General features: G+C 36.6%; 1 protein-coding gene across 1 annotated transcript; it reads left to right on the top strand.

The window, feature by feature from the left end:
- The first annotated feature begins 445 nt into the window (after positions 1–445).
- On the top strand, positions 446–14838 carry NRPD1B (nuclear RNA polymerase D1B). The gene is made up of 18 exons (XM_020678190.3): positions 446–581; positions 1718–1812; positions 2299–2425; positions 2550–2665; positions 3039–3089; positions 3460–3630; positions 4127–4285; positions 4385–6277; positions 6383–6558; positions 6958–7018; positions 7125–7249; positions 8953–9107; positions 10051–10325; positions 11161–11334; positions 11420–11560; positions 11682–13342; positions 13550–13664; positions 14143–14838. The coding sequence occupies exons 1-18, from the start codon at positions 494–496 to the stop codon at positions 14578–14580; spliced, it is 6021 nt and encodes a 2006-aa protein (XP_020533849.1). The 5' UTR covers positions 446–493; the 3' UTR covers positions 14581–14838.
- Positions 14839–15204: the final 366 nt, after the last annotated feature.

Genomic DNA, 15204 nt, shown 5'->3' with positions numbered 1-15204 from the left:
AAAAATATAAAATATAAAATGTGATAAATACTACGGATCAGAGATAGTAATTAATGATTAAAACAATTAGTTAATTATAGATTATAAAAGTGGATAGTAATTAGTTGGATCCTTAGTCCAAGCCCATAAAAAGATTCTAATCCTGGTTAATTTTTAACCTTTGACATGGTGTGAGCATTCGATAAGCTCTTTACCATGGTTAATTTTAACAAATGACATGGTTTGATAGTTTGCTTTCTTTCTGAATTCTACTGGGTGGGTCTACCTGAAAATTTCTGCACTTTCATTTAGAGAACAGTCAATGAAAAACCCATTTTATCCAACAAACTCCAACATTTTCATCACAATTAACCAAGGGCATTTAAGTCATTTCGAACAGAAACTTAAAAGGCTAAAACCCCAAATACCCTCTGCTGTCCAAAATTAAAAACGCTCGAAAGGTAAAAGGACAAGTCAAATTTTTTTTTTTTTTAAAAAGAGTAATTTTCTCTGCATGCAAGTGAGTCTCCCTCTTCAACTCACACAAACTCTTGGAACGGAACAAAACGCTCAGTACACTGCGCACATACTCAATTTGTATGGTACGTTAAAAATTCTCTTTTCGAATTTTGATTTTTACTTCAGTTCTGCAGACCCATTTGGGTATTTGTTTCATTTGAGTCTTAATTTGGGGTTTTCGTGGGTAAGAATCACCGAGTCAAAGCTCAGAGAGAGGAAATTTTCAGGTGGGATTCGTTCTTAGTGGCTGCATTTGTGTTTTTATTGTTTTTTAGCTGATGAAGAGTGGGAAAATGGAAGGTAAGAGGGAAAACTGTGACATCGGTTTATGGGTTGTCTTTAAAATGTCTCCTCGTTTTGAAGCTCACTTGTTTTCGTTTTCAGGAATGAAGTGAAGAAAAAAATGGACATTTAGGGTTTTGTTTGTTATTCTATTTTCTTCAGTTTTTTCTATGGAGTCAAATGTTATCTTTCACTCTCTCACGTTTATGACAAATGCATTTGCTCCGTTGTGTTTTGGGGTGTAAAAGGAGAGTTTGTCGTTTTAACAGCAACTGAATAAAAACGGAGAGAGTACCGGAATTCTGCAGTTATTTGGGTTTTCTATTCCTTTTCTCATTTTTGTTTTGCACTCACTTTTTTCTTTATGTGTTTGTTGAGAAAGCTGATTTTGTTTTCCTTTGGCCTTTGAGCTTAGAGAACTTAAAGAGTGGTAGTATTATTTTGTTGTAGTTATTTTTTTAGCCAACCAGTAGGGGGTTATGTATTTTCTATTTTCTCATGAACTGAAATGAACTAGTAATAATATGATATTTCTCCTGAGTTTTCACAGAAAACTGGTTTCTGTATCATTAATGCTTCGCTTGCTTCGTTTACCTGCATTTCGGTTTAACTCCAATAAGTTTTACCCTCCTTCTTACTTGTGGTTTTCATTATCCTAATGTTTATTTGTTTCTTGAGACACAAACGCTGGGCCAATTGTGAAACTTCTTGTTTCTTTTTGAGACTGGTATTGTTTCTAATATTGTTATCTATTCTTTCTTTTTAAATTTTGTTTGGTGTGTTAGTAAAAACTAGTTTTTCATTTACCTATTTTGATGCGTGTATGGAATTTAATACTTATACTTTCTTTTGGTATTGCTGTAACCTTCCTTAATGTCTTTTTGCGAGATTTCTTCCGGAACTCATTACTTTTTTTGTTTCTCTGCATAGATTTCAGTTGCTAATAAAGCTATGGAGGAGAATGTGCAATTTACCATTTTAGATGGGGAGGTAGTTGGTATCAGATTTGGGTTGGCCACTCCCAAGGAAATAGTAAGTGTAGTTCTGCTGTTTGCTGTTTTCTTTTTTTTCTTTCTTTTTTTTTTTTTTTCAACTCAAATCATAGACTCATTCTGTATAGTAGTCTTCCTAAATGATTTATCTGTATAAAATTGATACAAAATACACATGCATATAGTTATATTTAGTACATTTGGACATTAATTGATGGATTCCCTACTAGCTATTTTCTTTTTTGGGGTGGGCATGGAAGGGTACTTTTGGGAGGGGAAGGGACGATTAGGGAAGTGTGTTTGAACAATGTTGCATGAAATATACTTTGTGTGGTGCTTGATTGTTGACCATGCAATATATACTTAACATCATCCAGCCAATTAAGAGTAAGCATGTTATTTGCTTGCTTCCTTGTTTGATCTGTGATTCTAATCCACTGGTTTTTTGACTACCATTGCATTTTAATTCTTTTGTTTCTTTCATATTAATACCTTGTAATTTTTGTTATTCATTATGCTTCAACAGTCTACAGCATCCGTCAGTGGATGCTCGATAAACCATTCAAGTCAGCTCACAAATCCGTATCTTGGTTTGCCCCTTGAATTTGGCAAATGTCAGTCTTGTGGCACTTCTGAAGCTGGAAAATGTGAAGGTAAGGCTAAGTATTAGTTCCATTATATTAATTAGGTTCACAAAAAAATTGACTTAGATAATTATGCTAATGCATATTATTTGAAATTTAAAGTTGAGCATTTTGTTGATTTTACCGCTTTTAGGCCACTTTGGATATATTGAACTGCCAATACCGATCTATCATCCAAGCCACATAAGTGAATTAAAGAGGTTGCTGAGCTTGCTATGTTTAAAGTGCTTGAAACTGAAAACAAACAAGGTACTTTATGATTGAAATTTCTTCCCCCTTTCATTGATTTCCAAAATTTTTACGCGGGAAGAATTTCTATGGTATTAATGATTTTCTCTCTCTCTCTCTCTCTCTCTCTCTCTCTCTCTCTCTTTAAGTCTTTCTTATCCTTCATGTTGATTGAGTTTATTAGGCAGAGTAGAGGCATAAAGCAAGATGCACCCATCATTAGTTTGATAATGCAGTAGAAAATGCTGATATTTCTTTCTGTTTCTTGCTATTTATAAGCACAATGATGTATCTGGAGCTGCAATCCATTAATAAGCTTCTTGTATTTTAATGCTATATGCTAGTAAGTTTGCTTTAATTTTATAAGCTTGATCTTATCAGTTTATACTTACAGTTTCAGGCCAAGAGCAATGGTGTGGCTGAAAGATTGTTTTCATGTTGTGAGGTGAGTATACATATTTTGTATTTTTGCTCCTTAGATAGAAGGGAACTTTCTGTTTACAAATTATACATAGAAATGAGTTGGTTGCTTTGTTAATATTTTTACTAAATGAGTTGGTTACTTCTTTGGAGAACATTCGCTATTGTACTTGATCCAATCAACGTCCATGGCTTATCTTTTGGAATTTTAGTTCTATTTCTTTTTGTTTCCGCTGATTGCTCCACCTTGCTCCACCTTTTTCCTATTTTTTTAAAGGTTTTTGTACTTTTTTAATTATTATGACATTGTAATTTGGCATGCAGCTTCCTTTGTTAGAAACTTTGTCATATTAGTAAAGGTTTCTGTTTCTCAAAACTTTTCATATTTGTTTCAGGAGGCTTCACAAATTTCTGTTAAAGAGATTAAAACAACAGATGGAGCCCTTTTTTTGCAATTAAAGCTACCATCTAGGATGAGACTAAATGATGGTTTCTGGAGTTTCCTGGATAGATATGGTTTTCATTATGGTGGTGATGACACTATTCGGTCCTTACTTCCATGTGAGGTTTGTCTTGAGTACTATCATGCTTTATGCTTGTTTTTTTTTTATTTTTTATTTTTTTATTTTTTTGTTACAATATAGCTGTTTATCCTCTTTTGCGAGGATGTATATTGGTTTGACTCATTTTTATATACGCACCCAGCCATAGGAGAGCACCTGCAGGTGTTCCAATCAGATTATTTCAAGGATGTAATTTGTTGCTTATTCACTGCATCATTTTTTTTTTTTTTTTTGGGGGGGGGGGGAGGTTTAAATGCTTCTGTTGGCTTCAATAATAGTAAACAGGTCTCTACTAGTTTCTGTATTAAACTTCAAATTTTAGAAAAGAAAAGACTTCATGCCTTCAACTCATTTAGAACTTAGGACAAGTTTTGTTGTCTGTAAGGCATCTATTTGCATTAATTTGGATAGAAATAAGAACTTGCTTCCTGATGCAATTCTTTTCACTTTTCTTTTTCCTTTCTGCCTGTACATGAGATTTGGATGCAATATGTTACAGGTGATGGAAATGCTAAAGAGAATCCCACAGGACACTAGAAAAAAGCTTGCTAGAAAAGGTTACTTTCCTCAAGAGGGTTATATTATGCGATATCTACCTGTTCCTCCAAATTGTCTGTCGGTTCCAGACATTTCAGATGGTGTCAGCATCATGTCCTCGGTGAGTCAGTTATGAGTCAATCTGGTTATCTACTGTGTTTCTTAGATATTATGTTTCATCATTGAATTCGGTGCTTAATGCTGCCATGTTACTTTCTAGGATCTTTCTATATCAATGCTCAAGAAAGTTCTTAAGCAAGTGGAGATAATCAAAAGTTCAAGGTCTGGCTCACCAAATTTTGAGTCTCATGAAGTTGAAGCAATTGATTTGCAGTCAGCAGTGGATCAGTACCTTCAAGTTAGGGGCACTGCAAAAGGATCTCGCGATGTTGAATCACGATTTGGGATACACAAGGAGTCCAATGATTCCTCAACCAAAGCTTGGCTTGAGAAAATGAGAACTTTGTTCATCAGAAAGGGCTCAGGATTCTCTTCACGTAGTGTGATTACTGGCGATGCATACAAGCGGGTGAATGAAATTGGTATCCCATTTGAAATTGCACAAAGAATCACATTTGAGGAGAGAGTTAGTGTGCACAATGTGAAATATCTTCAAGAGCTTGTGGACAATAAATTGTGCATGACATATAGAGACGGTTCTTCCACATATTCGCTCAGGGATGGTTCCAAGGGACATACATTTCTTCGACCTGGTCAGGTTGTGCATCGGCGAATTATGGATGGAGATACAGTGTTCATTAATCGACCCCCAACAACACACAAGCATTCTTTGCAAGCACTTTCAGTGTATGTGCATGATGATCATACGGTGAAAATCAATCCTCTAATATGTGGGCCTCTGAGTGCTGATTTTGATGGTGATTGTGTTCATCTATTCTATCCCCAGTCCCTTGCTGCAAAAGCTGAAGTATTGGAGCTGTTTTCAGTAGAGAAACAATTGCTTAGCTCTCATAGTGGGAATCTGAATTTGCAACTGACCACTGATTCTCTTTTGTCATTGAAGAGCATGTTTAAGGCATACTTCTTGGACAGAGCAGCTGCTCAGCAATTAGCTATGTTTGTGTCATTTTCTTTGCCACAGCCAACTCTGTGGAAAGTTCCCTACTCTGACCCAATCTGGACTGTTCTGCAGATATTGCAGACTGCTTTGCCTTCTCAGTTTGACTGCACTGGTGAAAGATACTTTATCAGTAAAGGTGACATAATAAAGATTGATTTCAGCAGGGATGTTGTACAAAGTGTTATTAATGAAATTGTGATCTCAATTTTTTTTGAGAAAGGTCCTGATGCAGTTTTCAAGTTCTTCAATTCTTTACAGCCTTTGTTAATGGAGAATTTGTTTTCTGAAGGATTTAGTGTTTGTTTGGAGGACTTATACATATCTAGGGCTGTCATTGAAAGTATACATAAAGATTTTAAGGTTATTTCTCCTTTGTTAAGTCAATTAAGATCAACCTATAATGAGCTAGTGGAGTTGCAATTGGAAAATCACATCCGGCAGGTGAAACTTCGTGTTGCGGAATTTATTGTGAGGTCATCTTCCATAGGTGATTTGATTGATTACAAGAGTGATTCAGCCATGACTAAGGTGGTCCAACAAATTGGCTTCTTGGGCTTGCAAATTTCAGATAGAGGAAAGTTCTATTCTAAGACTTTGGTTGAGGACATGGTTTCTCATTTTGAGAGAAAATATCCCTCTGAGGTAGTTGAGTATCCATCTGCACAATATGGATTAATTCAGAGCTGTTTTTTTCACGGGTTGGATCCCTATGAGGAGATGGTTCATTCAATATCTACGAGAGAGGTTATTGTTCGCTCATCAAGAGGATTATCTGAACCTGGGACATTATTCAAGAACTTAATGGCCATCCTTCGAGATGTTGTTATCTGTTATGATGGAACTGTGAGGAATGTATGCAGCAATTCAATAATCCAGTTTGAATATGGAGTAAAGGCTGGGATTAAGGCACAGAGTTTATTCCCTGCTGGTGAACCAGTTGGTGTGTTAGCTGCAACTGCAATGTCCAATCCTGCATACAAGGCAGTTCTTGATTCCACTCCCAGTAGCAATTCTTCTTGGGAGCTGATGAAGGTAATCAGTGTTCATTGTAAACAAAATTTTTTGTTATAACTATGGGTTTTGCTATATTTCATAGTGCATGTGATGCTTCTCCATATTGTTTTTACTTCTCTTCAGGAAATACTTCTCTGCAGAGTTAATTTTAAGAATGATCTCACTGATCGCCGCATCATTTTGTACTTGAATGATTGTGGTTGTGGGAGAAATTACTGTCAGGAAAAAGCAGCCTACAAGGTGAAGAATCATTTGCAGAAAGTCATTCTTAAGGACATTGCAAACCATTTTATGATCGAGTAAGTTCTTTACTTCTGAATTTCTCTATTTCTTAAAATTGCTAAGCAGCCTATAAAGGCATTCTGATAGAGGTATAAATAACTGCTATACCATGTGTAGCTTAATATACATGAGTAGCCAGCGAGCCAACAGATTTTGTTTGGAGATGTTGAAAATAAGTCAGCTGCTATTCTTTTAAAAAAGAAAGGATGTTTATTGAATTGCTTATTATTTTGGTTCAAACTTCAAAGACTATTTTTTCTGAAATGCTTTTTTTTATTGATGTGACACTCTTTGCTACCAATACATCATAAAATCGCGTATCTAGCTCTATCTAATGTATACTCTTGTTTCTCTCAGTCTCTCTTTTTTATTTTTAATGCATCTAATATTATGCCCTGATGGCTTCTTACTAACAGATACAAGAGACAGCACACCATAGCGGATGTGGGCCTTGCTGGTCATATTCATCTTGATAAGGTTTAGTATTTGAGTCCTAAAACTTTAGGCATACGTTATCTATAATTCCTTGGTTGTTTGCCAAAAGTAATTATTTTTTGTTAGTGATTGAAGCCTTTCTATACAGATGAAGTTGGAAAATTTGAAGGTTAGCATGGAAGTTATTCATCAGAAGTGCACAGAGACTGTCAATTTTTTTCGAAAGAAGAAAAAATTAGCTCTCTTTTTTAAAAGGATAGAGGTGTCTGCCAGGTTTGTTTTTTTTTTGGATACCTTCATAGTTTGTGGTTAGTTTTTATCATGAAACACCATATAGTTGCAATATTCCTATGAGATGAGATGGCATATCATCTTGAAGCAAAGTGGTTTCTCAAATGCTTTTTGAACTTTAGCTGTCTCTTTTTCTGTTGCAAAATCAGTTAGGTCTCAGTAAACAACACATTGTCTTGATATTTAATCAGATGATAAAATAGTGAGATAATAATATGAAAGTCATGTCGAATTGTTCTGATTTTGTTACATTTATAAGTAGTGGTACAGAGAGGTAAAAGCATTGTATGGGATATGGAAAAAACTTGATTTGTTAAGTGATTCTTACGAGTACTTTTTTCTTTTCATGGGAGATGCATCTGGTTGGCGGAACTTGCAGAATAGTTGGCTTTCTTTTCTGTTAATTGTATATAATTATTATTGTGATCCAAAATTTTTGCTTTTTTGGATTAAATGGCTTCCTAGTCTAGTGTGTCTTTGCTGTATTTGTTATTGAATATATAGGCTGGTTTTCTTATATCAAAATGTGCCATATCTTATTGTTGAGATTACTTCATTTTTGACTTAAAAGTCATGGTATCTGCGTTCCCTTTTTTGCACTAGCTTTTCTACGCATCATGTTATACTAACTTGTCTTTTGGGTTCTTATTTGTAACTTAAGCTTCTACATTTTGATGCCTTCACTTTTTTTTTTTGTCATTTTATAAAAAACTCTGCAGTTGTTTTCTTTTATTGGCAATTTTTGCATTTAATTCCTCGCCCTTCTCTACAATGAAAACACCCTTACTCTTGATGGTTTTGTTTTCGTAGAAAATATTTATATCTAATATGCTATACATCTTGTAGATTTTAAAGCATTTTTTAGAGGGTGGTAATGGGCCATAGCATCTACCTTGAATTCACTTTTCTCTTCGTAATTTTTTCAAGAGCCTAAATCTTTGAATCATGAAGTGACTTTCCTTCCTATGTTTGGGAATACTCTCCCATTCTCTTGGCCTGTAGGTTTTGCTTGGGAATCCTTTCATGTTATGTTTTTTCTTCAGTTAACTGTTTCTGTGATGTATTGGAAATCCTCGACCTACTTCTCTTTTATCGGAATGTCTCCATGCTCTTTGTTTCTTTTGGTTACTTGACTGTGATCATGTCTCCTCTTCCTGGTCATTACTAATATTATCATGAGCAAATTAATAGAATGAAGAAGGTGAAGCAACAAGGACGAGAAGATATCAAACAAGTAACATAGAGGCAAAAACCATAAATTCTACTGTAGTCATAAGTACTAGCCACAATATCACGTCAGCTCTTGCTAGAGGGCATTTTTACCCACGAAGTCTTCCTATGCTTTTTGGATCTAGGAATTGGATCCTGAAGGAACCTTCTTGAGAAAATAGAGTGTATCTATTGCCAGATACAGTTATTGCAATTGATTTTAGTTGTGCCTTGGCACCCTGGGTTGTTTGCGCACATTTTTTAATTGATTATGTTTATTCTGTGTCTGTTTGCTACTTGTTTATTACTAATACTATGCTTGTTGTTTGCATGACATATTTATTTATTGTGTTTATTTTCTGTCTGTTCTTCTTGTTTATTGTTCTGCACATAGTGGTTCTATTTGCAAATCCAATTCATGCATTTGAAACTGATAACTTTATTGCCTCGTTTTATTTATGCTTCCTTCTTTGTAGTCAATGTTGCTCTTTCCAGGAATCTTGTGCTGATGAATGGTCTGGCTCGCCATGTTTGACATTCTTTTGGCAAGATAGTGATATTCGTATAGAGAGAATTTCAAATCTTTTTGCTGATATGATTTGCCCAGTTCTTTTGGAGACAGTCATCAAAGGTAGTTGGTTTTATGCATTTCATGATATTGGTTTTATGTTCCTATTGGACCTTGATTAAGAAGTGGTTGCAATTAGCTTCAGAGGTGTGAAGTTATTTATCTGTTTTCTTCTTGCTTTTTGGAAATGTATTTTGTGCAGCAAATAATATTACATGCTTTTTCTCTTTTGGATAGAAATGCTTGATTCAAAAGGCTCTAGGAGAAGGGGGGGGGGGGGGGGGATGTACAGCACTTTATCTACAGTGGTTTGTGGTTGACTGCATCATAAAAAATAAAAAAAAAGAAAAAATTACTATTGCGTCTTTTGTTGCATTATCTCTGACTTTCTTTACATACCTGGGAACCCGTTGAATCTTCAAATCAAACTAGATTTAATTTTCCTTCTAAATTATTGAACTTGTATGAATATCTCCCAACAAACTAGAAGTTGAATAGAATGAGGGATAAGCAGTCCAGGGAGAAATGGTTCTCATTTTTCTACACTTAAATATCAGCTGATGACAATTTTATTTCTTCAATCAAGTTCTTCAACTTTTATTGTATGCTTCATGATTCTAGTTGAATGAAAATAGACTCACTGGGGAATTTATGACTGATAGTTTCTCACAGGATGACATTCTGCCACTTCCCATCAAGGCCACTTATGCAACAAAAGTTCGCTTCCTTGTTAGTTTTCATCATGTTTTTCTTCCCATAACCCACTCCCTTGCCCATAGTTAACGAAGAATTTGTGTAATACAAACTTCCAAAAATTAATATGCAAGAACTCTAAAGGGTCGTATTTTTGCAGGATGTAATTTTGTTAGTTCCATGGTCCTGTTTCATATTATGTGGTAATTCAAAATTCTGCTGTAAGATTATATGGGTCTATAATCTATATGAAATGACAAGATTTTTAGATTTCATCTTTACTGATAGGTCTACTTATCTCCCAAATGGACAGGTGATCATCGAATTTCAAATGCAAACATTACTTGGATTAGTCCAGATACAACTACTTGGATAAGAAACCCTTCCAGGACTCAGAAGGGAGAGCTGGCACTTGATGTTGTTATTGAGAAATCGGCTGTGAAACAAAGTGGTGATGCATGGAGAATTGTCCTAGATTCATGTCTTCCTGTTCTGCATTTGATTGATACCACACGCTCTATACCATATGCTATTAAACAAATTCAAGAATTGTTGGGAGTTTCTTGTGCATTTGATCAAGCTGTTCAGGTATCATCCTTCTCCTTTTCTTTTTCTTTCTTTCTATTTTTACCTGCTTTTATATTTCTAAATTTGCATGTGGTGCAGTCTATAGATAACTATTTGGATGTTCATTCTCTTTTTCCTCTCTAACATGCAGACAGACACATCACCCCTCAATTGTATAGGGGGATATAATAGATGCATTTTACCTCTATTTATCTTGTGTAACTACTGTCTACTAGAATACTGGTGCATAGTTTGCGTCAATCTACTGCATCTGTTCTGATTGACTGAGGGTTCACAAAGCCAAGTGTTTTCATCTGCATCAGGACATGAACACCAATTTCTTTTCTTGCTGCTCCTATTATTTTTTTATGCATATTGCATGAGATAGGACAACGGATATAAGGAACTAAATATTTGTATGGGAAGAGAACCCTGAAAGGATGAAGGCCCGGGAGATTCCATGGGACAATTTGGATGTCCAGCATTGATGGCTGAAATTGCTTCACATGTCTATTAGTATGTCTATTTTAAGGTTGAGGGATTGCTTAACCTGCCATTGACCTTCTGTGGTGGGTTGGGTATACTTATAGTTTTGATTTTTAATGTTACATTTTTACTGTAAATCCTGGGTTGCACTGCCTTATCTTTTTGACTAAGCATTATTTTGTTTATTTTTGTTTCCTTTCTTTCTGCTGTAGTTTCTGGGTTCCTCCGGCTGATCAATGTCCTTTTCCTCAATTAATATGTTTTGTTTTTTATTATTTAGCAGATAGCTTTCCTAGTAACGATCAATGGTGTTAATTTGTGCATTTATACGAGTTATTTGAAAAGCTGCAATTTTTTGTTGATTTTGCAGCGCCTCTCAACCTCAGTGACAATAGTGGCAAAAGGTGTGCTGAAGGAGCATCTCATACTCCTGGCAAATAGCATGACGTGTGCTGGGAATTTGGTTGGATTCAATTCTGGCGGTTACAAATCATTATCTCGCTCATTGGATGTCCAAGTACCATTTACTGATGCAACACTCTTTGTAAGTACTCTCGCATTATTTTTATAATTTCTTTAGAGTTTCCGGAGCAATTTGCTGAATGGACCGTCCTTGTGAATTGTGACAGACACCAAGAAAATGTTTTGAGCGAGCGGCAGAGAAGTGTCATGTCGATACTTTATCTAGCATAGTTGCATCTTGTTCTTGGGGTAAAAATGTGGCGGTAGGTACGGGATCACGATTTGATGTGCTCTGGGATAAGAAGGAGGTATTGATTTCCATTTTTTTAGTTGATTTATAGAAGCTGTCTTAGTAATAGGAATGGCAGGTCATGCTTCACAAGAATTTCCCACAGATGTCATTTGAATGTCACTGTTTCTCTTTTACAGGCCTGTTTGGATCAAGAGGGTAGCATAGATGTGTATGAATTTCTAAATATGGTGAGATGCAGTGCAAATGGAGAAGAATCAACTGCCTGTTTAGGTGCAGATGTTGATGATCTTATGCTAGATGATGGAATGGATGACTGGAACCTATCCCCAGAGCACAATTTTGGTTCTGATAAGCCCACCTTTGAAGACAGGGCTGAATTTCAGAATTGCTTAGACAATCAACCTGCTGATTGGGAAAAGGCTTCATATGCAGTGAATGGATCCAGTAGTGGTGGAAATTGGGGTGGTGATAAAAATATGGAAACTGACAAGGAAAATTCTTGGTCTGGGTGGGGAAGGAATGCAGCTGAAACGCAAAATGCCCTCTCCACAAAAGCCCATGAGGAATCAGACAAGTCCAATAGTTGGGATACTGCAGGTGGTTGGCAGGCACAAGCCAATGGCAAGGCAGAAAATAATGTAGCTGAGACAGACTCTTGGTCAGGTTGGGGAACAAGGAAGACAGAATCATCTGATGTCCCTGCTAAAAAAGTGCAAGAAGAATCTGAGCATTCTATTGGTTGGGATACTAAAGCTGCTTGGCAAACAAATATCAGTGGAGGTACTCCGAAAAGTGTACCCGAGCCAGACTCTTGGTCTGGTTGGGAAACAAGGAAAAATGAAGTGCCTGATGATCATGGACGGAAAGCTCAAGAAGAAACTGGGAGGCCTGGTGATCATGATGCTGGTGCTGCCTGGGGAAGAAGGGCTGAAGTTGATGACAATAGTTGGGGGAAACCCAAGTCACCTCAGGTTTCACTCAGTTGGGGCACACCTAAAGAGCCAGTTAATGCTGGAAGTTTGCGTGGTTGGGACCTGCCAAAAGCAGGTGGGAGCAATGGAAGTGAAATACAACCACAGTGGGGCAAGTCAAAGCCACCTGAAGGTTCACATGGTTGGGGCTCGTCCAATGAGCCAGTTAAAGCAGCAGGTTGGAACCAGCCAAATGCAGGGGGCAGTGATGCAACTAAAAGACAGCAGCAGTGGGAGAAACCCAAGTCACCTGAAGCTTCACATGGTTGGGGCCCATCTAAGGAGCCAGTTAAAGCGGCTGGTTGGGACCTGGAAAATGCAGGAGGTGGTGATGGAAGTGAAAGACAGCAGCAGTGGGGGAAATCCAAGTCATCTGAAGTTTCACAAAGCTGGGGCTCTCCCAAAGAATCGGTGAAAGCAGGAAGTTCCCAGGGTTGGGGCATGCCTAATGCCGAAGGTAGTGAAGGAGGTGAAAGACCACGACAGTGGGGAAAACCCAAATCACCTGACGTTTCACAAGGCTGGGGCTCACCCAAAGAGTCAGTTAAAGCAGCAAGTTCCAAGGGGTGGGGTCTGCCAAATGCAGGAGCCACCCATGGAAGCGAAAGAAAACAGTGGGGACAGCAGAGTGGAGAATTTAAGAAAAACCGTGCTGAAGGATCCAGAGGATGGGGTTCAAATCCAGATTGGAAAAGTAAGAACCGTCCTGCTAAATCACCAGGAATTGTCAATGATGATTCTAGTGTGGGTGGAATATATACAGTAACTAGACAAAGGTTGGACATGTTTACTTCGCAAGAGCAGGATATTCTCTCTGAAATTGAGCCATTAATGCTTGCTATCAGAAGAATAATGCATCACTCTGGGTATGTTTTATTATATTGTATGCTTAAATTCCTGTGTAAGTATGGTCCAGTTATCACCTTGTCTATTATAGTACAGCATTTTTTCTAACATGACGCAGAACACTTGATGGCAAACCCCTTTAATTCGATTTTGTGCATATTGTCTGCGTCCTATTCTGCATTATTCTATCCTTTTAAATTCTCTAAGTAGGAAATTCTTTTTTGTAGGTACAATGATGGGGATACGTTATCTGCTGCTGACCAGTCATATATACTTGATAATGTCTTCAACTATCATCCAGATAAAGCGGCAAAAATGGGTGCTGGCATTGATCATCTTACAGTATGTATTTATTAACTACACTTTTTTGCCTCCTTGTGGCTGTGTTTTTAAATTATCATTACTTTTATTTTTAATCTTTGAAAATGATCTTCTGTTTTCTCGTGCCACATTAGATTTATGATGCTTTTCCCCCTGGTTTTGAATGAAATAAATTATTTACATATATAGAAAGCTTTTCCAATTAAATTTCATGTAATATTTATATCAAAAAGGAAAGCTGTTTGTCAATGCTTTTCAAAGAATATTCTTAACTCAATGGATGAGCTCTAGTTGGAAAATCTTCTTCTTAAATGTGGTCACATTCTGAACCACCTAATGCATAAGAAACGTCAATTAAAAACTATATATCTTTTATTTCTTATTCTGAGACGAAGCAGATGAGCATTTTACATTGTAATTAGGAATGCTTAAAGACATCCTTGCATTAGTTGAAAGTTGTGTGTATAATTGCCAGTACAAATTGGGTTGTATGTAACAGGTTAACAAGCACAGCAGTTTCCAGGATACCAGGTGCTTTTATGTAGTTTCAACTGATGGTTGCGAACAGGATTTTTCCTACCGTAAATGCCTTGAGAACTTTGTCAAGGGTAAATATCCTGACTTGGCTGAGGAATTCAATGGAAAATATTTCGCCAGACCTCGCTCCAGAGGCATCCAGCTGCAAAATGTAGTTTCAGAGAGAACTGGGGATGATAGCAAGTGGCAAAATTCTGTTTCAGAGGGAACTGGGGAGGGCAATCAACAGCAAAATGTAGTTTCAGAGAGAACTGGGGATGACAGCAAGTGGCAAAATTCTGTTTCAGAGGGAACTGGGGATGGCAGCAAGTGGCAAAATTTGGTTTTGGAGGGAACTGGGGATGGCAATCAACAGCAAAATATAGTTTCCGAGGGAACCGGAGATGATAATGGGTCTTAAGAGGCCAGTCATGTTGAGTACATTTTAATTCATTCAGACTGGAGAGACGTTCACACCATCTGCTATTTTGATTTGTGTATATAAAGCAGATGTTTTTCTGTTCATACTATACGTTGATCACTCCTTATGAACTGCCCCCATTTTTTCGGTGTAGGTGCAGTTCTTAATGTTCTTGTTAACAAGCTAGTGATCTAACAGTAGGTCTTGTTCACTGACGCTGCATGTCAATAGCAAATATAGTGAAATTGTTACTTCTCCCCTCGTAGGTTTTTCTATTATCTCAGTTATTTTTCTTATTTTTCCTTCCCCAAATCATGCTGCGCTCATTTTGGGCTTGGACCTGGCCCTTGCCCTGGCCCGATGTACTGTATAGAAGTTCTGATATTTGGAATTTTATGTTTTGAGTTTGACCAATTCATGATTAAAAATTGAATATTTACCCCAAATGAAACTTGATTTGCTTTTAAAGTTTAATAATGATCATAAAAGAGTTTTCAATGTTTTTGAAAAATAATTTACTCGAGAAATATTTTTCAGTTCTTTTTTTATGTTTGGAGAAAAATATTTTAGGACAATTAATTTTGAAATCTTAATGTATTAATTATTCATTTTATTTTTGAAGTT

Source organism: Jatropha curcas, chromosome 1 (assembly GCF_041381405.1).
Source record: "Jatropha curcas cultivar XTBG-Jc1 chromosome 1, XTBG_Jcur_1.0, whole genome shotgun sequence".
NCBI lineage: Eukaryota > Viridiplantae > Streptophyta > Magnoliopsida > Malpighiales > Euphorbiaceae > Jatropha > Jatropha curcas.
The sequence above is the reverse complement of the archived record's forward strand: the minus strand, read 5'-3'. Positions and strand labels throughout refer to the sequence as shown.